The 25,420-nt window shown below is 34.5% G+C and overlaps 1 protein-coding gene across 3 annotated transcripts in view; it reads left to right on the forward strand.

Annotated features, from left to right (window-relative positions):
* Window positions 1-25,196, forward strand: part of LOC136032299 (pre-mRNA-processing factor 39-like) — a 180,412-nt gene extending 155,216 nt beyond the window's left edge. For all 3 annotated transcript variants that reach the window (XM_065712581.1, XM_065712583.1, XM_065712582.1), the window contains 2 exons: window positions 13,209-13,330; window positions 25,041-25,196. In XM_065712581.1, coding sequence (XP_065568653.1) covers window positions 13,209-13,330; window positions 25,041-25,121 — 203 coding nt within the window. In that variant the 3' untranslated portion in view covers window positions 25,122-25,196. The remainder of the gene's footprint in view (window positions 1-13,208; window positions 13,331-25,040) is intronic.
* Window positions 25,197-25,420: the final 224 nt, after the last annotated feature.

Genomic DNA, 25,420 nt, shown 5'->3' on the forward strand with positions numbered 1-25,420 from the left:
GTTTAAGACAATAAGAAAGAAAGAAGAGGCTGAACTTGTCACTTGTTGACCTTGACAAATGATCATATTGGAAAACTGAAATGCAGTGTAGTTTCTTAATGCACGCTGTCTGTTAAAAGTCAAAGTTTTAGTTCATTGGTATTGGACTTCTGCTTCTGATTGTTCTATCTGTGTTTGTTCTCAGGTGTTCTGAGAACTTTATATCTATATATCTCAGGTGTTCTATCTCTGTTTGTTCTCAGGATTGTTCTATCTGTGTTTGTTCTCAGACTGCAATCATACTGTAAAATGGCAATACAGCGTAGTTTCTTGACAAATTAATGTTTTTTTTTTTGTTGAAGAAGAAAAATCGCTAATGTTCTGCTCAGGATCTACATGATTAGCCTGTACTAAAATAGCAGAAAGGAAATATTTTTGGGGTCTAGGTTGGAGGAATCTCTTTCCGAGATTGGCCGTAATGAACAACATTTGGTCAAAAAGTTCGTATATTTTATTTTTCGATGGTCGGAAAAGTCCACGAAGAACTCTTGACTTAGATAAAATAATAACCAGTTATCAAAATTATCAATTATGAAAAAATATAGCAAATTTTAAAAATCAATTATCAATAATAACTAATTGTCAATTTAATATTCAGTTATTAGTGGGTTGCGTTTGGTATGCTTTTGGACAATAGTCGTAACCCTTTAAAAATTTGTTTCGTTTGTTTTTGTCTAACAGCTTAGAGCATTTGCAAAGTTAAAACTTTACATTTCATTTACATAGACTGCAAAGACTATACATTTCATTCCATACATTTTTATACATTTCATTGCAAAGACTGTGATTGCTCCGACAAGAATTAAAGTTTATTGATTACGGAGATCATCTCTAACAAATAATTTATATTTTTTGTGCAAGCATTAAAAATAATTAACGAGAAAAATTTTATCGTCTCTCACGTTATTACGTCCATATAGTTGGCTTGCTTCTAACAAAAGAAGTGAGTTCCAGCTTGGCAACTCTGTTTTGTTTTTGCTATCTTGCAATGAAAACGCCAGATCTCTTCTGCCATTGTTTGACTTTGGTGATAGTCGTCTCGTAATATTCTTGCTGCAGATAGTTATATTCAACAAGAAAGCAGTACCTACTTATTCGTTCAGTTGGGATAACTGAATAAGTTAATAGCTTAGATGACTGATTTTCTTCTCAAATAAAGTTTCAGACCTCTTCTGCCATAAATCGACTTTACGGATAGTTGTTTCATAATGTTCCAGCTTTGCAACTGTTTTTTTTTTTTTTTTTTCGCAAATATAATCTCAGATCTCTTCTGCCATTGGTCGATTTTATTGATAGTTGTCTTATTACGTTCCAGCTTTGCAATTTTTTTTTATTTTTTTTTTTAAATATAATCTCAGATCTCTTCTGCCATTGGATTTTGTTGATAGTTGTCTCATTATGTTCTTTTTGCTGATAGTTATCTGCAGCAAGAAAGCAGTACCAACTTATTCATTCAGTTGGTATAACTGAATAAGTTAGTAGCTTAGATCATTCATTAAATAAAACAATACGTTTTTTTAACTGAAAGTAAGTAGCGATATTAAAACTTAAAATGAACAGAAATTATTTCGTATATGAAAGGGCCCTCCTTACCTCAACAACTCGCTCTTTGTGCTAAAATGCTTCATCGATGATTGTTTAGCCTTCTGTAGTTACAAATATGGCACTTGATGTTTATGATAAAAGAAATAAAAATTCTGCTATCATACTGAGCCAAAAAAGATTGTCACCAAATTTTAGCCTAAATGTCTAGTTGCAACAGGGATGAAAAATTTAGAAAAACCTATTTTAGAATTCCATTTTCAAATGTATTTCTATTTTTCAAATGTATTAACGAATCTAAAGGGTTATGACAGGATATGGATTAATTGTCAACACTTGTAAATAACGACAGACGGCAATGCATGAAAAAATTAGAAAAGGGTAAACATCGGAGCACTATTCAACATGAATGTATACAATAAAATCGGCTAATATAATCGGCAATAAAATTTTTATTGCCGATATATATATATATATATATATATATATATATATATATATATATATATATATATATATGTATATATCTTTTGTTTCCATATATTTCAATTTATCTATATATATATATTGGCAGTTTTATCTTTATCTTTTGTTTCTATATATCTATATATCTTTTGTTTCTATATGTTTCAATTTACATATATAAATTGGCAGTTTTCATCTTTATCTTTTGTTTCCAAGTGTTCATCAAGTTGTCGGAAATGCCACCAACACCAGTTGGGAAACAGCCTATATGTTGTTCTGTTTTTTTCGCATTTGTTCTCTTTCTATTTTTTATTAAGTCTTATCTTTTGTTACCGAGAATGCTTTCTAACTCAAGATCGATATATAAGAGCCGTTCTGCGCTAAGTTTCATCCACTTTCTCTCTTATTAAGTTTTATCTTTATAAGGAAAACATATTTCCACATAGCTTTCTAAAATGCGCTTCTAGTACAAAGAGACTAGAATCAAAACTATGTGTAGGAGGGAATCATGGATCAAATAGTTAGTGGTAACGAAGTACAAATGAAGAGTGACTCGTGGGTATAAACGAAGAGTGACTCGTGGTAATAACAACTTAGACTCTACCTTTCTTAGAGTTTTCCACTTTGTAAGGGGTTATTATAATTCCTGAAGCATTGTTCTGCGAATACTCCTGCAACAATGGAAGGAGTATTCTGTGGATACTTCTGCAACAGCAATCTAGGGGAGAATGGTAGCTTCCTTCTCGTTTTAGAGAACTGATCGTAGAATCAAAACTCTAATCAAAGTGTGACTCTTATAAAAAGAAAGTAAATTTTTACTGTAATTCAAGGTTCAGCAGAATTCACTTTTAATATGGATTCTAAATATATAAAATCCTGTAATTCTAAATTTATTCATCAAAAGCAACAAGGAAAATAAAATTTTAATTATTTTCGATACATTGTGCTAAACATGCTCCACCAAAAAAAAGTGTGATCTTGGTGAAAATTATGAGGTCTTGGTTGAACATCTTGGTTCAAGATGTATGAGAATTTGAAAACTACCATCTACAAAAATATGATTTTTTTTTTCTTTTTTAGAAGAATTATCACACATGGGTGTCTGTTTAATAATAATTTTTTTTGTATCAAACCAGTAGTCGTGGTTTATCGAAATAAAATTCAAATGAAAATTTCAAAATTTAGTCTAGCGACTTTTATAAGCAGCACACAAAAGCATACAGTAGAAAAGTGCCCATTTCTGGCATTTAATATTGCAACATATCAATATATTAGAACGCACTATCATACACATGATGCTTTCTGCCTGTTTTAAGTTTCGTAATCTTTTCTTTACTTTTATTGGATAAAACATACTTTTTTAATGAAGTAAAGAACTTGACTTTGGGTAACAGACGAAAAGTCAAGATTTTTGAATTGAAGGAAAAGTAATTTTAATTGGTATGTAATGAAACTGCAAGTGAATATTCCGGTCAATTAAATTTATTAATCCATTAAAGTTTCTCTGACGAGAATAAAGCGAAAATCTGTTGTTATTACAGCTCGTTCAGAAGTTGCAGCTAAGTCCAACAACTTTGAAGATTAGGATTTAGTTTTTACTTTGGTAAAACCTCGTTGGTTATATGATTGGAACGAAGGTCAGTGGCGTGACTGTGTAAGCTCAGCCAAAGATGGCTCTAAATGGGTACCTGAAGAAATCCGGGGAAGGAAAACAGGAAGGGTGTATGAAGGCACAGGATAGCTGGCCCCTAAACCCCCATTGCACTTCCTGGCTTGAAGCATCACCACCATCCTTTTGAAATTTTATCATATGCACTGCAGGTTTTCGTGTACAATCGAAGTTTTTTTTTTTTTCAAGTTTTTCGCTGCAAAATTGACCAGATTGCGATTTTAGAGATTTTGATCGTATATGGGGAATCATATTATTGAATAATAGTTTTTCTGAGAAAACTATGTGTGAGATTGAAAGGCGTGTCATACCGAATGTTGCAAGATTCATAGGAAAGGCGCTTGTCTTCTTTTGATTTGGTGAGAATCAAGCATGGGGACATGTTTTTTGTGTGAAGGTGGAGTTTTAGTGAAGCTGAATAGCAACAGAGCTTTTATCGTTACCTTAGAGCTAAAATTCAAACCTTTTCCCTTGTCAGTAATTAAGTATTCCCAAAGGTGTTTTCTAGCTACAGTCTGGATCAGGCACGTACGCAGGAGGCGGGGGGCTCGGGGTCCGAGCCTTCCCCTGGAAATGTAGCGATTAAACCAAACAAAGACTATCGTTTCCCAGTTCATGTCACAAGATCAAAAACAAGGAAGTTTCAAGTTAGCTGGATGGATAAGTACGCTTGGCTAGTATTTTCTTCAATGAAAAAGGGGTGTTTCCGCAAATATTTTACTTTGTTTGCTTGTGATCAAGCTGGAAGAGGTTCTCATCAAAATTTAGGATAGCCTTTTATGGAGCCTCGCGTGAATTGGAAGAATGCCCTGAATGATTTTTTAAACATCAGTCAAACTCCTACCGTAAATAATATGTTGTTTGGGGAAAAAAGTCTTCTGGCAACAGTGAGCAGGCAAAAGTCCTCTATAGTGGAAGTCTTGAATGCTCAGAAAAGAGATGAAATAGAAATAAACAGAAAACGGATTCGTCTCATCATAGAAACAATACGGTTGTGTAGACGGTAAGGACTTGCACTGCGTGAGGACAAGGATTCTGAATAATTGATATTTGTTGACAGCTCATTACTACAAAGATTGTTGATCAAGTGAAGTCGGCCCGTTTTTCATCATCCTGGCGGACAAGATAACCGACATATCAAGGCAGGAACAGATGGCTCTAGGGGTTTGACTTTTGGACAGCGAAACTTTTCACATCAGGGAAGAGTTTGTCAAGTTTGCTGTTGTTGAAGACTTGTGAGGCGAAAGTCTGTCAATTTATCCTAAGTCGAATGAAGAAACCTGGTCTCGATATGAAACTATGCAGGGGACAAGAGTATGATGGGGCTGAAAACATGAGCGGGCATTTGTCAGGAGCACAGACTTGTATCTCGAACACATCCACTCGCTAAGTATGTTCACTGTGTCACCCACTCCTTGAACTTGTATTGACGGACTCGGGCAAGATCCCTGATTTTAAGCACTATATGATGCTTATCCGTGAAACGGTTAATTTCATTCACTTCAGTGCCAAGCGAAGCACTGTCTTAAAAACTTACAATGAAGTCAATCTGAAAGGAGTGTGCGAAACTCGATGGGTCGAAAGACACGATGCGATACAGATATCAAATCAGTTAGTTGTTCCGATCTTTAAGGTCCTAGAAGACACAGAGACAAATGGGGACTCTGTGGTGTCGTCAAAAGCTAGAAGTCTGCTCGATAACATCCTTAGCTTTGACGATATAGCAGCCCTTATTGTGATGGGATTTGTTTCTGGAGTACACATTGAATTTGTCTAAGATGCTGCAGTCAGAAAACATCGATATGGCTATGTGCATTCAGTGTGTCGAAAGTGTGACAGAAATGTTTCAATATACACGAAATAAGGCGGGGGAGAAGTTCGGCCAGCTGTTTTTGGAAGTCACCTGCATATGCCAAGAACTGGAAATCACCATTGCCATGTCATGAGAAATGTCGTCAACATCCAAACATGATATCCCGGCAGAAAAGCACATAGAATTTTACTATTGAGTCTCCGTTGTCATCCCATTCGTGGACCAACTCATACAATCACTCGAATCTCGACTTACAAAGCACAGAGTTTTTCTGAAAGGCATCGGCAGAATCCTGCCGTCTTTTGTCGTAAATTCTGAACTTTTGAGGAAGATTTGCCATAAAAAAAAATTGGAAACGAAAGAATGGTGTAAAGAGTTAAAGTATGTACTTATTGCGTAAATAGTAATCTTAAAACTTAAAAGACGCCAAAATCATTCTAAATAGTTCAGGTCGGCAAATTGCGTGCACTGTACTGCAGGCTCCTTCACTTATATCTGCCTAATTTTTGGTAGTCATTAAAAATATTAAAGTCGATTCTATTATTCTACTATTTTCGGATTGTTTTTGGTGGGGGGGGGAGAGGATTTACTAGTGATGTAAAAGAACGTTCTTTAGTATCTTAAACTTAATTTTATATGGTGCCGGCAATTTGGCTGATAAACCTTTAGTTTTCGCACTTTTAAACCATCTTTAAAACTTAAATGATGCGATAAATGAATGACCCTAAATATTTGAGGTGGGCTTAATTTTGTGGTTAAATTTTACAATGTTACTACTACTACTACTACTACTACTACTACTACTACTACTACTACTACTACTACTACTACTACTACTACTACTACTACTACTACTACTACTAAAAACTCACAGCAGCACTAAGCCGCCTGAGGCCGACACAGCTACGCACGCTCCACCTCCATCCCAATCTATTTAAAGCCTCCCTCTTTACACCCTCACAGGGATTTCCCATTCCCCTTAAATATTTCCTTAAAACATCCTCCCACCCCATCCAAGGACGACCTGATTTTTTTAGCCCTAGACGGGTGGCTGAAAAGCGCAATCTTCGACAATATGTCATTCTTCATCCGCAGAACGTGCCCTTGCCATCTCAAACTTTCTCTCATTATAGCTCTAGAAAGCGGGATTGAAACACACTTTTCGTACAACCTACTGTTTGTTTAATTGCTCAACTTTTCAATTGTTCATGAATATAAATAATACCAAGTGGAAAGTAAAAGTATTTTTGTTTGAACTTAAGAATTTAAAGGTTAATACGATTAAAAAAAGATCGACGTTAATTCCCTGAATAGAGACTTGAAACCACTGGTATGCTCCTGATTTTTCAGAGGAATGATCGAGGAGAGTAACAGTAACCGCCGAACTCCGCTTTTTTATCAATACCAAGATAGAATCTGCTCCTTGAATTTGTCCCTGTGTGGCATCTGGCTGCCATGCAACCTACTGTTTGTTCAATTGCTCAACTTTTCAATTGTTCATGAATATAAATAATACCTAGTGGAAAGTAAAAGCATTTTTGTTTGAACTTAAGAATTTAAAGGTTAATACGATTAAAAAAAAAGATCGACGTTAATTCCCTGAATAGAGACTTGAAACCACTGGTATGCTCCTGATTTTTCAGAGGAATGATCGAGGAGAGTAACAGTAACCGCCGAACTCCGCTTTTAATGAATACCAAGATAGAATCTGCTCCTTGAATTCGTCCCTGTGTGGCATCTGGCTGCCATGCAAATGGCGTTTCCGTATAAGGAAGAACAGAGAATATCTAGTGGACTCGTGGCTTTTTGCTGTAGGTTCACTGCCGAAGTATTTTTCCATGGTGTACATTGGACTGCCATCATCAGGATAATTGCCCAAGCGAGTAAATACTGGTCTGCTCTAAATGTTTTAAGATGGATGAGTAAGACGAGCTGCAGCTACCGGGAAGTTCCGCTTCTAATCAATAAAAAATAGTCTACTGCTTGAATTTATTCCTGTGTAGGATCTGGCTGCCAGGCAGATGAGGTTGCTTTACTAATCAAGAACAATTGAAGTCGAGTAGGATTAAACCAAATAATACCCTTTTGCTGGCAAACTGTGTTTGCCAATTATCGGGACATCACTATCAGGGTATTTGCTTGACGAGTAACTGCTGGTATATCAAACAGTTCGTGGTAACGAACTGTAGTAAGGAGCGACCCGGCTCAATAGTAACCAAAACTCTGAAAAATGGAATCTTGATACCAGTAGCTACATCAAAAGAATCACATTATAATGCTGATTTTAAATATATAAGTTTCATCAAGTTTAGTCTTACCCATCAAAAATTACGAGCCTGAGAAAATTTGCCTTATTTGGAAAATAGGGGAAACACCCCCTAAAAGTCATAGAATCGTAATGAAAATCACGCCATCAGATTCAGCCTATCAGAGAACCCTATTATAGGAGTTTCAAGCTCCTATCTACATAAATGTGGAATTTTGTATTTTTTGCAAGAAGGCAGATCACGTATGCGTGTTTATTTGTTTGGGTCGCTTTTTTTCCCAGGGGTGATCTTGTCGAGCCAGTGGTCCTAGAATGTTGCAAGAAGGCTTATTCAAACGGAAATGAAAAGTTCTAGTGCCATTTTTAAGTGACCAAAAAGTTTGAGGGCACCTAGGCCCCCTCCCACACTAATTATTTTTCCAGAGTCAACGGATCACAATTCTGAGATAGCCATTTTATTGAGCGTAGTCGAAAAACCTTATAACTATGTCTTTAACTATATACCTATATAACTATGTCTATGTCTTTATAACTAATGTCTTTGGGGACGACTTACTCCCCCACAGTCCTCGTGGGAGGGGCTACAAGTTACAAACTTTGACCAGTGCTTACATATAGTCATGGTTATTGGGAAGTGTTACAGACGTTTTCACGGGGATTTTTTGGTTGGGGGAGGGGTTGAGAAGAGGGGGATATGCTGGAGGAACTTTCCATCGAGGAATTTATCACGGGGAAGAAAATTTCCCTGAAGGGAGCGCAGGATTTTCTAGCATTATTTAAAAAAAAACAATGCTCACCTCCTCCTAATACCTCGCTCTTTACGCTAAAGTATATTTAGTAATTTCAACTATTTATTCTACTGCTTTTGTGCTTCAGGGGTCATTCTTAATGAATTGGGACAAAATTTAAGCTTTGGTGTAAAAAGTGAGGTACTAACGAGGGAGTGAACCCCCTGATATATGTAATAAAACATGAGAATACAAAAGTTCGTTATGTAGGCTAATTTATAAGTTACTTATATCTTTTACTAATAAAAACATTCGTAAAAAATTAAAAGTTCTAGTTGCCTTTTTAAGTAACCGAAAATTCGGAGGGCAACTAGGCTTCCTCCCCCGCTTTTTTTTCTCAAAATCATTCGATCAAAACTGTGAAAAAGCCATTTAGCCAAAAAAATTAATATACAAACTTCGTTTTAATTATTCCTCTGCGGAGAGCCAAAATCAAAACATGCATTGATAGAAGTTTTTTTAACTGAAAGTAAGGAGCGACATCAAAACTTAAAACGAACAGAAATTACATCTCATATGAAAGGGGCTGCTTCCTCATCAACGCCCCGCTCTTTACGCTAAAGTTTTTTACTGTTTTAAAAAGAAGTGTTGAGAGAAAGAGTCAAACTTTAGCGAAATTACGAAGTAATTTCTATTCGTTTTAAGTTTTAATGTCGCTCCTTACTTTCAGTTAAAAAAACTTGTTTTTTTTTTATTTTATCCAAATTTTTAAAGACGAATAATTGAGACAACCTACAACGTACGCTATGTAATAGCTTACAACAGTAAATACTACTATAATAGCGTACAACGGGACAACAATAAATAGTACAGTTGTCCAAAAGATCTTAAAGGTATTGATGGGAATCTTCTGGCTGCCAGCCAGATCAAGTCACATTACCAAAAAAGTAAAGATTAATTGAAATGGGCTTGAAGCAAATTATGTCCTTATTACGGCAGATTTGCTACCAGGGTATCTTTACTCAGCATCCGCTTTAAAAAATTCCATAGTACTCTAAAATTCTTGCGTCATAATTTTAAACAAAAGTGTCACTCATTGGAGCTCAAGTCAAAATTAATCTTAGATGTAAAAGAACGCACTTTAAAAAAAAAAAAAAAAAAAAAAAAAAAAAAAAAAAAAAATGGAGGAAAATTTAGAAGATGGAGGATCGTGAAGGTTTTGCTTGAAACCGAATAAAGACCGTTGATTTTATGGAAGTATACCTAGTCTTAAATATTATAGCGTTATTTATTTCTTGTTTCGAACAAACAGCTTAGTAATAAAGAATATATGTAGACTTTTGTTTATTTTGGTTTTTCTTTTTTTTGTATTATTAGGCTTTTTAGTTTTAACTTTTCTTTAGATAATTTTTTTTTAAATAACCTCTTTCAAGGTTATGTGAACTTCATATAGGCCTAGTCCTTTCAATTTTTGTTCGTATTTAATATAATATATAATATAAATTAAAAATATATAATACAAAATATAAATTAAATAACACAACTGTTATATCTCAAAAACATAGCCTCCATGAACTAAACTATCCAAAAGAAAAAAAATAGAACACTTTGAGCCCGAAATAATGTATACGCCGCATATTAAAGAAAAAAAAATACTGCTTGCAGACGAAATATCTCCTACTGTTTCTTGAAGCTCTTTAAAAGAATTATGAAATTGAATACGGACAAGTATCTAGATGCTCATTAACACTGATTAATATACATTTTTGTCTAATGGAATTGTTTATTGCTAATCCTTAACATATTACATTTTGTTTTCTCTCTTGTCACAGTTTGCCTGTAATCTAGTACAATCTGTACTGCAGTTTCAAAGATTTCTGTTTGCATAATTTTTGTTCATATATTTTTGTCAAGCTGTTTTTATAGCCTACCAACGAACACAGTTAGCCTTCCTGAATTGAAACCATTGTCTATTATATTTTGACAGCAACGCTTGTATTTGGCTTTCGCAAAATGTTGCCAAGTTCCCAGCTTAGCTCTGTAATCTTTGGCAGGATGTTGATTTTCCTTTTTAAATAATTTTGATTTTTGAAGATGAAGTTGCAATGAGTCTGCTACAGACAGGGTTCAAAATTTTTGCCTGCTGCATCTCGGTCTGGAGCAAGCTTTTTCTATGGATTATAATTTCTACAGCCTTCCTAAATACCTACGGAAAATTTTGTTTCCCGAAATTAAAGCATGTAAGGTGACACAGTGTCTTAAATATGCCATATGTCTCCCAATTTCAAGGATTTTCTTTTGGATATTTCTGTTTATTTAGCCTCTATTCAAGCTACTGGTGTAGCTTCCAGTCCAAAAACTGACATAGGACCAAAGAGGTAAAACACAGCTAGCTAAAACATGGAAGAATATGAATAAAAGGGCCCTTTACATATAAATGTTTCAAGATTCTGACTTAGTGTAACCCCCTATTTGTGGGATCAAGACTCACAGAGGGTCAGAACCCCTCTCCCCAAGCTGAGAAACAAGGGTATAGGAAAATATTCATTTCATAAAAGTGAGTTGGGGGTTTAGGGACACTGAAGATATGAAATTTAAAGTCTGGATTATTTACTGTTTTGAGAGTTTCTGTTCATGTATTTTCTTCAGTCTGTTATTGTAGTCTGCCAAAAATGGTTGATTTGGTATTGCCCAAATTAAAACCATTGTCTATTATACTTTGATAGCAACGCTTTTATTCGGCTTTTGTGGGATGTTGCCGAGTTTCAATATAAAGATAGCACTCTATTTAAAGTAGCTCTTTGATTGTGATTTCGATAATAATTTGATAGTTTCTTATCAAATTGTCGAACCTGGTTGGAGGGTGCTCTTATTCTTATTATTATTATAACTTATTATTATTTTATTTTTATAATTTTATGGGATTACTATCAATGAGAGGCATATGACCCAGTCCTTCATTTTTCGATCATCTCCTTTCCACAAAATTTGATATCTTCCGAAGAGATGATTGAGCATACTCATAGTACCCAACAAACCCATGAAATAGCAGCCCCCCTGTTCTACAGATGGAAGATTTTTGAAAAAATTAAATAGAAATCGCTGGGTTTTGCTTTTTTTAAACGAAAATCCAAAATCAAAGTCCCTTATTTAGAATGAGCACATGAAAGGGATTTCTAAGTGAGTGGTAGTGTGCCTCATCGTATTCAAAGGCTTTTAAAGTTCTTTCAAAGAAGTCTCTTCTTAGCCCAAATTAATAAAATACCGTCAGCAAAAGAGCGGGGAAACATTGACTAATTAGAAAACTATTTCAGAACTTTAAAAAAATTGTCAAAAAGAAAACAAGAAGCTCCGTGTAGTCGAATACCTATAGCTCGAAAAAAAGATGGATTCTGGACATAAAATGTGAGGAAATTTATTGCAAAAATGAATAAGAGCAATAACAGTATTAGCCTTCAGAATATTTTAATTAGTCTAACCAAAATAACTGAACCGCTACATGTTTACAGCATTAGTCTTTACTAATCCCAATTAATTCACAGTTAGATTGTAAAATATTGTAATATTGGGCTTTAGGTCTGGCCCAAATGAAAGGCAGGTTCGTCCTCGAACAGGGGGGTGGGGGAGATGCCATGCTGAAGGGTTTAAAGAAAACTGGAACTTTTTGGAAGGGGTAATCAGTCAAGTTTCGTATAGATTGGGATGGAGAAGAAAGATCCTCAGCTGTTTGGGTATCAGGTACTGCAATGGGTTGTCAGTAGCAGTAGTATTATTGTTCGAAATTATTTAATTGTTTCATCTTTTGTTTGATTACGCAACCTAGACAGTGGAATAGAGTCATATTTTCTCACTGCTTGTATTTTTAGGTGCTGTCAATCAAAAGATTGCTTAAAACTATCCAGAGACAATTCATTTTAAAAATGTTAAGCATATCTCCCTCAGCTGTTCGAAGCACTGGTATTTCAGATCTGTACTTGACCAAAGTCATTACCGGGAAATCTGGTATCCTAACTGTAGGTCTAAAACCTAATCTTTCTTTTCTTCTGAACTTTTTTGAGAAGAAACGCAGAAGAAACTTAGTCTTGTTTACTCTGTTCAAATTTCGAATTTCTTTCATTTTCCTGAAGGTATGTGCAGGTTTCATTGTTTTAAAGGAATTTTTAACTTGTTAGAATCATAATATTAGTTTGCCAGTTAATGTAAATTTGGACGACAAATCACTGTAAAAAAAAAGTTGGTATGGATAGTCGATCTAATTAGATAAAACATCTGCAACCATCAGCCATTTGAAGGACATTGGTCTCGAGTTTCTGCTTAACCACTTGCCCATGGATTTTTCCAGTAAAGCAGGTGGATCGTTTGTATTTTCAGTGTATTTTCCAAACAACCAGCAAATTGTTGATATTTCTGACTCTTCCCTTGCAATTATCTTTGTCAGGAACCTTCAATCGTCGATGATATTCTAATATTTCTAACCTAACAACCATCTTCTAATCTGGAAATCTCTTATAACCATAAATAACGACTGTGATAGATACAGCAATAAGAGACGCTAGTAATATTTTCTTTACAATTTATATGATTAATTTTTCGTCAAGAAATATTGCTCGACTTGGCTAGCTGTGGAAGAAAAGATTCAGCAGTCAAGAGGCTCTATAAATGTAAAAGTAACTCTCTTATTGATAGGTTCCATGAGGATTATTGAGTTCCAAAAGTGCCATGGTCGAAAGGACTTCATGAGATTTCCTATGTTTCCAGGGAGTTGCATCATTCTTGAAGGAAAAACGGCCAAAGAATGGACTTGGCAGGTAATCGTTTTTTTTTTCGAACTTATGATTGAAAGTTCTTAAGCCGAACTGGCCAGACATGACAATACACAATCAAGAGAGATAAAACTCTTCAAAAAGAAAACTTCAAAACGAGACGACGGCCAGTAGAATTGAAAGACTAAAAACAACGCGGATATTTCGCCTGTATCCAAACAAGGCGTCTTCAGCACAAGATAGAAAATTAAAAGAAAACTAATCTAAAAACAAATAAAAACCATCACCAATAATAATAAATACAATTGTCGTTACTTATCCACGTAGGGAAAAGCAGCTATTTGAGTTACTTCAATGGGAATCAAAGAGCAACTGACGAAAAAATATGAAACTGAAACTTAGTTAATTATTCTGTTGCGAAATAATCCTTTTGTAAGCTAACATTGAAGCAACTCTTTTTGGTCTAGTGGGTAATCTTGTCCCCTGGTGATTGTGTAAAATTTTAATTCCTCCATCGACTATTGGTTCATTTTTTAAAAGAATATCATAAATTGGGTCAATATTTAAATTCCCTGTGTCTCTATTTATTGAAATATTAGCAAATATATGTTTTTTAATTTCTATAGCCTCCCTCGCCCACTGAGAAAAATCTCTATCATTAGAAATAGCTGTAGCCTCATCAAATTGTATAAAATGTTCGGGATAAAAGAATGTATGTTCAGCTAGAGCCGAAACAAAGTTTCGGGAGGCTTTCTTAGTTGTAGGGTTTTTTCTATTGAGTTGCGATTCTCAATAAATCTTTCAGTAAATTGTTGGTGAGTTCTACCAATATAAAACTTTCCACAGGAACAAGGAATTTTATATACCCCACTAACTAAATCTCCCCGGGTTAAATCCTTCCCAGAATTAAGAAAACTACCTAATGGTCTCACTGATTGGAAACAAGTATCAATGTTATGTTTACCTAAAATTCTTTTAAGCATCTCCCCCAAAGTAGGTACATAAGATAAAAAATGAATTTTTTCGGTAAGTTTAATTCTGTGCACTGTAAACCCCAATAACCCTATTGTTGTGTTTAATGCGTCTATTTTTTATTATTTCATCAATGAATTTAATCGGGTAGTTATTACAAAATAAAACATCCCTCAAATATAACAATTCAGAATCTAAAAACTCCCGGGAACAAATTCTGAAAGCTCTATTCACCAGTGCAATCACAACCCCTCGTTTCACTGAAATAGGGTGGCAGGAGTGAAAGTTCAAATACCTATCACTGTGGGTAGGCTTTCTATAAACTGAAAAAAGTAAATGGAACTCACTTTTAATCAGTAAGATATCCAGAAAAGGTAGTTTATCACTTTCTTCTAACTCCACTGTAAATTTTACGTTTTTGTCAAAACTATTTAAATGTTTATGGAAAAGGTTTAAAGACTCTAAACCGTGTTTCCAAATGCAAACCACATCATCCATGAATCTGCCCCAGAAACAAGGAGAGAGCCTAAAACTATGTATGGCGGAGGTTTCAATAGATTCCATGAAGAGATTTGCCAACAAAGGGGGAGAGAGATGCCCCCGATAGCCAAACCAAACACCTGTTTATAAAATGCACTTCTAAAACCAAAATAAAGAGAATGTTCATTTGCAAGAATAACCAATTTCATAATGACTTCAATCTCCAAACTCGCCATGGTCACATCTTGTATCAAATCAAAGTGCTTTTGTAATTTAATCCTTAATATATCCTCGCACTTTTTCACGTTACAATTTGAATACAGGGACACCACATCAAAACTACAGAGAATTGAATTCTCCTCCAGTGTGGAATTTTTTAACTTATTAGTAAGATCAATGGAATTTTGTATATATGATTTTTGTGTTCCCAAGAGTGGACGCAATGCCACCGACAACCACTTTCCTAATTTTGGCTCTGGTGATGAAAAAGATGATACAATGGGACGGAGGGGGACTCCCGTCTTATGAATTTTGGGTAGACCATAGATCTTTGGTGCGGAACAACCTCTTGGATAAAATTTCTTATAAAATTGTGGGGTAATGTGTAAATTATTTTTCAGGGACTCCAATTCCTTTCTAATCGATTTTACATATTTATCCGTAGGATCGAAATCCAATTTCTTGTAAAAAGTGGTATCCGAAATGATTGTATTCATTTTACGATCATAATCATCGGTGTCCATAATTACAATAGTATTGCCTTTATCTGCCCTAGTGATAGTAAGGGTTTTATCCTTTTTCAAATCAGAAAGTATTTTAATGTCATTTTTTGTTATATGATTTTCAATTTTTTTCATGTTAAAAGTCTTAAGTTTCCTTACGATTTCAGATCTAAGTTCTTGAGGAGCTTTGACTTTATCAATAGAAGCCATAATTCCTGACTCTACCTTAGAAATTATTTTTGAATAAGAAATTGGGGTTGGAAAACAGAATCTAAAACCCTTCGACAAAACTGCCTCTTGTTGACTACTAAGAGTGTTAGACGACAAATTCTTAGTGGCAGGACCCAGACAAAAACGAGGATAAAAAGTATCCGAATTCTGGAACTTTTCAAACAAAAGGCTATTGAACTTGTCTACCAAACGAACCCTTGACAAATGGAAATCATGGTGGAAAGATCTAACGGCCATTTCCTTAATCCTCAGAAAAATGTCAAATGGAAGGTTATTCCTCAAAAAACCTTCCACAAAATTTAAGTCTTTCGACAACTTAAAACGTCTTTGTTTTTGCTCGGAAGTCATGTGATTTAAAGCCATGAGGCTTAATTTGTTTTTTAATTTTGATTCATTTTCAGTACCAAAATGGGTATTGATTCTAAAAGATTTAGGAATCACTGATTCCTTCTTGCATTTTTTTTAAGAAAATTTGCTGATTTAACAAATTTGAATGTTTTTTAACCAAAGAAAAATAATAATTGACAGAAGCGGCTAATTGCTGCCCGTAAGCTTGACGAATGAAAGTTCTTAAGCCGAACTGGCCAGACATGACAATACACAATCAAGAGAGATAAAACTCTACAAAAAGAAAACTTCAAAACGAGACGACGGCCAGTAGAATTGAAAGACTAAAAACAACGCGAATATTTCGCCAGTATCCAAACAAGGCGTCTTCAGCACAAGATAGAAAATTAAAAGAAAACTAATCTAAAAACAAATAAAAACCACCACCAATAATAATAAATACACATATTCTTTTAAAAAATAAACCGATAGTCGATGGGGGAATTAAAATTTTACACAATCACCAGGGGACAAGATTACACACTAGACCAAAAAGATTTGCTTCAATGTTAGCTTACAAAAGGATTATTTCGCAACAGAATAATTAACTAAGCTTCAATTTTCATATTTTTTCGTCAGTTGCTCTTTGATTCTCATTGAAGTAACTCAAATAGCTGCTTTTCCCTACGTGGATAAGTAGCGACAATTGTATTTATTATTATTGGTGGTGGTTTTTATTTGTTTTTAGATTAGTTTTCTTTTAATTTTCTATCTTGTGCTGAAGACGCCTTGTTTGGATACTGGCGAAATATTCGCGTTGTTTTTAGTCTTTCAATTCTACTGGCCGTCGTCTCGTTTTGAAGTTTTCTTTTTGTAGAATTTTATCTCTCTTGATTGTGTATTGAACTTATGATGAATCCTTGGCTACGGGGCTTTTCATCTGAGAAACTTTTTTCCCTATGCATGAAGCCATTGGTTCACACAGCGTTTTTTCTTCTGCTTCTTGTGCAAACTGTTCACGTCAAATTGTGCTGTTGTAGTTTAAATTTGTGAAGGATTAAGTGAGTTGAGAAATGAAGTATGCGGAGAGTGTAGGTTTGTTGTGAGGTGGCCGGTGAATATTATGAGTGGTAAATGTTTTGCAAGCGTTAAAAATTTAGGATGATTTGATTTTCAGGTTGGCAGTAGAGCACAGAAGTAGGTTTTGTAAATAAATTTTGTTTTTTTGCTTTGTATTGCCATTGCATTAAGGGGTATGTCAAAAAGATGCTGTAAGCAAAAATCCAGTGAAAAATCCAGCGTGATATCCAACGTTGATGTCCGAAAGCTATTTGCAGAACATACTGCTTATTCTGCAACAAATAGCAAACATATCGATTTATATGTTTGGAATCAGCGTTAAAATATATTTTAAAACGCGAAATAATAAATAGATTGTTAATTTGCCTACTTTACTGTGTTCCAGTTCTTCCTCAAAGCTAATTTTGCTATTATTTGGGATTATGTGCCAACTATTATTGAGAAACTGTCAAAAAATACCTGAAACCAACAAAATTACTGAACTTTTGTCTATATGCTAGGGCTATATAGTTTAGAGACACACGAGGCAGGGGAAAGGGTCTAGAAATACCTAAACTGTAAGCCACTCTGATAGTAAAAGAAACACGACTTTTGTGAAGAGAGTATTAAGAAGACTGTGAATGAGTGAGGAATAGGAAACTGTTATTTCCTTTGCCAAATTTTTGTTCAAAATTCGAATTCAAAAATTCTTTCCTTTTTAAATCTTTAGAATCTTCTATTAAAAGTGTCAATTACAATTTGTGGAACGATGCGATTGAGGATTTTCAAATACTTCTCTGTAATATTTTAACAGAAAAGTAAACTGTAAATCACAAGTTTATCAAATAATTTCTTTTATTCGAAATATCCGTCATAAAATCCTACACTTTCACCGGATTTTTGGTTAGCTAAATTCGTCAGAATATCCAACAACTTATCCAAGATAAAACGCTGAGCTTTCGGACACGGTCAAGATAAGTTAGGGTGGAGTTTCAAATGACAACAGGATGTTTTCCCGTGCTTGAAATCAGTTTCTGTGACTTCCGATTTCAGATTAGCGTCTACCCTAATGAATTCGTCAAAGCCCAAAAGTTATTTAATGACTAGGTTCAAATTCTTCAACACAGCCGTTGAAGCACAATGACGCATGGATTTCCTAAACAACCAAAAACTGTTTATAAGATTTTTTTAAACATATGCGAAAATTTGGATGTTTAAATTCGAGAAGACTTTGTTGCCTGTGTGCTCAACTGCCACTGCGTTTGAAAATGAAAGAGCTGAAATTGGCGTGATCGGTTTGCGGCGGGCTTGGATGCTAATCATAGTTTATACCTTGCTATGGTGCAATTTAGTTTGTGGTGCCTCATGTGTTGTATATATTTAGTTAATGTGGATTTATTGGTTTATATATGTAGACTAATGTGGATTTGCTGTGTTTTCTTGTTTGTTTTCTTTTTTCCTTTTTGTATTATTTTATAATCCATTTAAGAGAATCTTTCTGTTGTCCTACAAACGGGAAATAATTGTTTCATCATCATAATCACCATCATTACAAGAGTTTTCTCTGATAGTTTTAATATTAATGCTATTTGGTTTAATAAAGAGGCTGGATATGCTGTTCTAGCATACTTGAATCGATCAAAGAGACTGGATATTGTGTAAAAAAAAAAAAAAAAAAAAAAAAAAAAAAAAAAAAAAAAAAAAAAAATTGTGCTATTCAGTAGATTGTATTTTGTAGCTGTATTTGTGATAACTTTATGTGCTATTTTTGTAGATTAGATAGTGAAATACTCTGTACGGGTTTAATCCATGAATAAAATCATTCGTTCATGACACCAGTAATGACACCGGCAAGTTATGTTGTCGGTGTCATTACTGTCTCCATCGGCTGGTCCCACACGGGGTATACATAACTATGACTGATACATTGCGCTTCTTGATTATAAATTATACAACAAGAATTGGAACCTTCTTTACTCATAGTGAGTCATACTTCGTCTCTTATTATTTCATTCATCCTACCTCAATTCCTAACATTTCGGTCTAATGTTTCTTAACCCTGGATGACATATCAAAAATACTAGCAAGTGCTGTTCTTATTGTCTTAATTTATGCGTCAAAATGTTAACTCCATTTGGCAATTTTTATGTCAACTAGTATTAACTGATCACAATATAGAATAATTAGTTAATTACAATAAATAATTAATTAATAATTTCATTATAAATAATTATAATTAAATAATCACTGCTGCCAAATCTGGTAGTACCGCTGCCACATCTGGAAAAACTGAAGGAAATACAAGTAATTCTCAATTCAGCTTTCTCCTTTGAAAAATATAGGTTTAATGTTTGAACCTTCGAATTTGAGGTACCGAAAGATGTGGTGGGGTGTTTCACTATACAATTATTCAAAAGATTATTCTCAAAATAATTAAATATTATTGATCACAACAAACATTATGGCAAGTAGATTTTTTTTTTCCTACTGTTAGAATGGGGGCATGGAGTGATTCAATTGAACATATTATCTCTTATGGTTCTACTAAGCATTAAACCAAAAAAACAGGTTTTTTTTTTAACTGAAAGTAAGTAGCGACATTAAAACTTAAAACGAACAGAAATTACTCAGTATATAAAAGGGGCTGTTCCCTCCTCAACCCCCTGCTCTTTACGCTAAAGTTTGACTCTTTCTCTCAACTCTACTTTTTAAAAAAGCAAAAAACTTTAGCGTAAAGAGCGGGATGTTGAGGAGGGAATAGCCTATCACTTTTAAAGGGTGTTTCCCCCTATTTTCTAAAATGCAGCAAATTTTCTCAGTTTCGAAATGGGTAAGACTAAACTTGATGAAACTTATATATATAAAATCGGCATTAAAATGCGATTCTTCTGATGTAACTATTGGTATCAAAATTCTGTTTTTAAAGTTTCGGTTACTATTGAGCCGGGTCGCTCCTTACTACAGTTCGTTACCACGAACTGTTTGATTCGTTACCACGAACTGTTTGATAATGTCAGAGAAGGACTTTTTTGTAGATAGATATATTTAATGCTCTAAAGCCACAAGGCCCATGGCTAAAAAAAAAAACAATAAACAACTTACACATATACAACACTATTTTCATCGCCTCCTCCCTTAAAAAATATCTCTCTTTGTGTTATCCCCAATTTTGTATATGTTGCTATGTCGTGTTTTTTTTTACTTAACTTATTTTTTTGTGTTCTGTTTCTTTTGTTCACTAATGTCATTTATTTCAATTCGGAGCTAATTCACATTATTAAGCGATACATGTTCTCAGTTAGAAGAATCTAACTGATTTTGATGGTCTTTTTTTTTTGGGGGGGGGACTACAAATAGTTTCCACGGTTCTGCAAATTTTTGTGCTCGCATTTTCATTGCCGTCAGACCCAGCTTAAGCATGAAAATTGGGCTTCACTGTCTTTCTAAGAGAAATTGGAATCCCCAAACCCCCCTCACCCTTCAGCTGGCTTTACCCCTTGTACTTGTCACTTCAAAAACAAGAAAAATAAAAGAGCATCATTCTATTTTTCTTTCTTCTTCAGGCAAGACATAAATCACAAAGTTGCTATTTTTAGTGAAAGGGTAAAGTATGCTTTTCATTCTTATACTCTCAATGTCTGATCCAATTGAGAGGATGAGATTTATGCTCTTCGATTAAACCTAGGTTGGAAAAGCTACGTAATGGGTATAATAAATCATACTTTTTCTTCAAGTACCTCAGTAATTTTACAAGATCATGTTGATTTAAGATAGAGTTTAAGCCGAGTTGCATGTTTACGTTCGGGTGCTTAAAGTTTATGCTTCGAATTATGAGGAGAAAACAAAAGGGAATCTATGGTTGGACATTAAAACATGATTTAAAGTTTTGTTTATTGTATATTTATTTAAGAATTGTTTCTTTTTAGGTCATTATTGGTATAATTTATTTCCGCTTTTTATCTAACATAACTTAAATCTAACAAAACTCTAAAAAAGTAATTTTGATACTAATAGATACATCAAAAGAACCGGATTTTTATGCTGATTTTAAATATATAGGTTTCATCAAATTTAGTCTTACTCATTAAAAGTTACGATCCTGAGAAAATTAGCCTTACTTTGTAAAATAGGGGAAAAAACTCCCTAAAAGTCGTAGAATATTAACGGAAATCACACCATCGCATTCAGTGTATCAGAGAACCCTATTGTAGAAGTTTCAAGTTCCTTCTTCAAAAATGTGGAACTTCGTATTTTTTGCCATAAGACCGATCATGGGTGCGTGTTCATTGTTTGTTTTTTGTTTTGGGTTTTTTTCCAGGGTATCGTATCGACCAAGTGGTCCTAGAATTTCGCGAGAGGGCTCATTCTAACGGAAATAAAAAGTTTTAGTGCCCTTTTTAAGTGACCAAAAATTTTGAGGACACCTAGGCCCCCTCCCACGCTCATTTTTTCCCAAAGTCAACCGATCAAAATTTTGATTTTGGCAGCAATTTTGTTCAGCATAGTCGAAAAACATAAAAACTATGTCTTTGGGGCTGACTTACTCCCCCACAGTCCCAAGGGAATCGATCAGTGTTTACACACAGTAATGGTTATTGGGAAGTGTACAGACGCGTTCTGGGGGATTTTTTTGGTTGGGGGTCGAATTGAGGAGAGGGGACTACGTGGGAGGATCTTCCCTTGGAAGAATTTTTCATGGGGGAAGAAAGATTCCATGAAGAGGGTGCAGGATTTTCTAGCATTTTTAAAAAGCAATGAAAAAATTAATATGAAAAAGTTTTTTCAACTGAAAGTAAGGGACAACATTAAAACTTAAAACGAACAAAGATTATTACGCATATGAGGGGTTCATCACGTCCTAAATACCTAACTCTTTACGGTAAAGTTTTCTTAGTAATTTCAACTATTTATTCTACGGCCTTTGTGATTCAGGGGTCATTCTTAAAGAATTGGGACAAAATTAAAGCTTAAGTGGAAAAGGCGAGGCATTAACGAGGGGGCCAACCCCTCATATACAAAATAAAAATATACGAATAAAGAAGTTCGTTGCTTAAGTTAATTTGTAAGTTACGTATATTTTTTACTAATAAAAACTTTCATTAAAAATTAAAAGTTCTAGTTGCCTTTTTAAGTAACCGAAAAATTGGAGGTCAACTAGGCCTCCTCCCCCACCCATTTTTCTCAAAATGGTCCGATCAAAACTAATATAAAGCCATTTTGCAAAAAAAAAAAAACTAATACGCAAATTTCGTTTTAAGTATTCATCTGCGGTGAGCCAAAATCAAAACATTAAAACTTAAAAGGAATGGAAATTACTCCGTGTATGAAAGGGGTTGTTCCCTCCTCAACGCCCCGCTCTTTACGCTAAAGTTGTTTACTTTTTTATAAAGCAGAATTGAGAGAAAGAGTCAAACTTTAGCGTAAAGAGCGTGGCGTTGATGAGGGAACAGCCCCTTTCATACTCGGGGTAATTTCTGTTCGTTTTAAGTTTTGATGTTGGTCCTTACTTTCAGTTAAAAAAACTTACTTGTTCTTACTTAATAAAAGAAAAATCAAGATGGCCAGAAAAATCAAGATGGCCAGGCCAGTGGTGCTTTTAGGCCTCATAATCTTGGGGACGGCAAGGTATACTGTAGGAGTGTAAAAATATAAAATTCAAAGAATTTGAAGTGAGATATCAGAAAAAATGGGGGAATAAGCTTCCCCCCCCTGCCCAGGTCTAGAACCACCACTGGGCTACGCTACATTTTACGGACGAAGGTTTGCCAAAGATTGTGCTTCTTGGCGATCCATCTGGGGCCAAATGAAAATTAGGCCATCCCTGAAAGGAACGGAAAGACAGGTCTTTTCTGCCATCCATACGGAGTCAAATGAAAATCAGTCCGTCCCTGAATGGGATGGAAAGACAGGCCTTTTCGGCCATCCATCTTTTGGGCCCAATGAAATATGGCTGATACGCTCTTTTGACAACCTACATGTACACTGCATTTTTGATTCAGTTCAATTCCTCCCCTGAATATTCTTCGAAATTTTCACCTTCATACCCTTAGCCTTAGCTGTAGCAGTAGTGACAAGTAATGGTAGTTGTATTATTAATGCTAGTTCTAGTAGAAGCCTACTAACAATAGTAGCTGTACTACTTTAGAGTAATATTGTGTTGCATTTTGGTCAGTTGAGCATCCCCCTCATCAAGCCCTGGATGTTTAAATTAATGCTATAAGGTGTTTCTATGCTGTTGCCGATATGCCCTTTTGATAACCAGTTTGCCCATACTGTGTTTTCATTTAGGTCGACTTCCCTCTCCACATTTCCGAATTTTTTTTCTATTTATATTTCCATATAAATAGAAATATTCAGCTTTAAATGGAGATTGTTTTCAGTAAGGTGTAAATTATGTACTGGTCTTTAGAAGGCCTGTGGGGGGGCATCAACCCTACTCATCTTAGCTTCTCTTTGTCTTGAGTTTGACTCGGTTATTTATTGTTGTTTCTGCTCGTTTTGGGTTTCATTTATTTATTGATGGTAATTTGTGGTAATTTCAAGCTTGGGGCACTGTTTGACTTTTTTCTTGTCATTTTGTTTAATATAGCTCTTTACTTTTTTAAAAAAACTTCTTTTGTGGAAAAAATTTTCTTTATTAATTATAATAAAAAAAGGAATGATAACAATTCAGATCCCCTTTTGGGCATAAAAAACTCAATGAAATCTGAAAATTAATTAGTAAGCCTCTGTTTATATGGGTTGGTACAAATTAATTGATCAATTAAAAACCCTGTTACAACAGCACGAAAAAGAAAAGCGGACTGATGAAAAAGTTAAACACAAAATAGCATCTAGAACGTACACTTAAGAATTAATTATTCACATTGTTCTGTTTCATGCCCACGCAAAAAAATTACGACATTTCTAAATCAGATATAGAAAAACAGATCGGTTTTTATTTAGCTATTTAGAGGTTATAAAACAAATGTGTTCTGTTATTATCTCACTAGCTCATACATTTATTTCTCAAATGTTTATATCTCAAAATGGTTGTTGCCCTTTTTTCTTATCTTTTTTTTACGATCACATTGAGGTTTGATCTTTGGACCTTCCACGTTTAACTATATAGAATTTATTGTATTATATAGCCAGGCAAAAGTCCAGCTCCTTTCATAGTGATCTGTTGATCTGTGATCATAGTAATCTGTAATTAATTAAAAACCCTGTTGCAACAACACAAAAAGAAAAGCGGACTGATGAAAAAGTTAAACACAAAATAGCATCTAAACCGTACACTTAAGAATTAATGATTCACATTGTTTTGTTTCATGTCCACGCACAAAAAAAAAATTCTAAAATTTCTAAATCAGATATAGAAAAACAGATCAGTTTTTATTTAGCTATTTAGACGTTATAAAACAAATGCATTCTGTTATCAGGTCTGAAGATCAGGTCTCCATTTTAAGTGCTTTGATGAAAGAATGTGCTAAAGGGAGTATGTTGCCTAATCATATTATTATCCCGAGTTGTTCATAGTGCTGTTAACATAAAAAAAAAATTGAATTTCTATTCTTTATATGTATTACTACTTACGAAAGTTAAAATTTGAATCCAAAATCGGCCCAAGGAAGAAACAACTGTTGTAAACGCTTTGGAAAGGGGGATGTATTCCTGATCTTTTTGAAAGACAGTAATTCAGTACAGTTGCGTTTTAAGCGATCTTTTCTCAGGTCGGTGACTTGTCTAAGATTTTTTTCAAACTAATAGTAACCTAGAACAAGCTTGTTGTCGTCACCTAGCTATCTCTCTAAGGAATGAATTTATTTTTACTATTGTAAATTGTCATAGCACCAAGCCACCTTAGGTCATTGCAGCCGTGCACGCTCCTTTTTTTCTCAATCTGTTCTTCCAAATTTCTGTATCCATCAAACTCTAGTATTCAAAGATTCTACATGCTGAATAATCTTAGTTTTCTCTTTCAGATTCCAAAAGATCCAAAATCGCCTGGTGATCAAGTACTGCTTACCTTTTTTGTTATGTGTGCTGGCGATGAAACCGATTAATATTTTTACTCTTCATTAGTGTTTATACTCGATACTTTTGCACTGAAACCCATTAATAAAACATTAAAAGAAAAAGTCAATGTCAACTGCACATTTTAAACGTATAATGATAAAAGATTTGGTAGACTTGACGAATATAAGGAGAATTTGAAGTCATAATTAAGACAAACTATTCTGTTTTTTAAGATGAAGTGCACATGGGGGTAACTACGCGGTAAATATACCTCATCCAAATATCCTATGACTGAAGATGGTAATATTGCCAGCCTTCTTGTTCTCACTCCAGCTAATGTGATGCC

The sequence above is a fragment of the Artemia franciscana genome, chromosome 10 (assembly GCF_032884065.1).
Source record: "Artemia franciscana chromosome 10, ASM3288406v1, whole genome shotgun sequence".
Lineage (NCBI taxonomy): Eukaryota > Metazoa > Arthropoda > Branchiopoda > Anostraca > Artemiidae > Artemia > Artemia franciscana.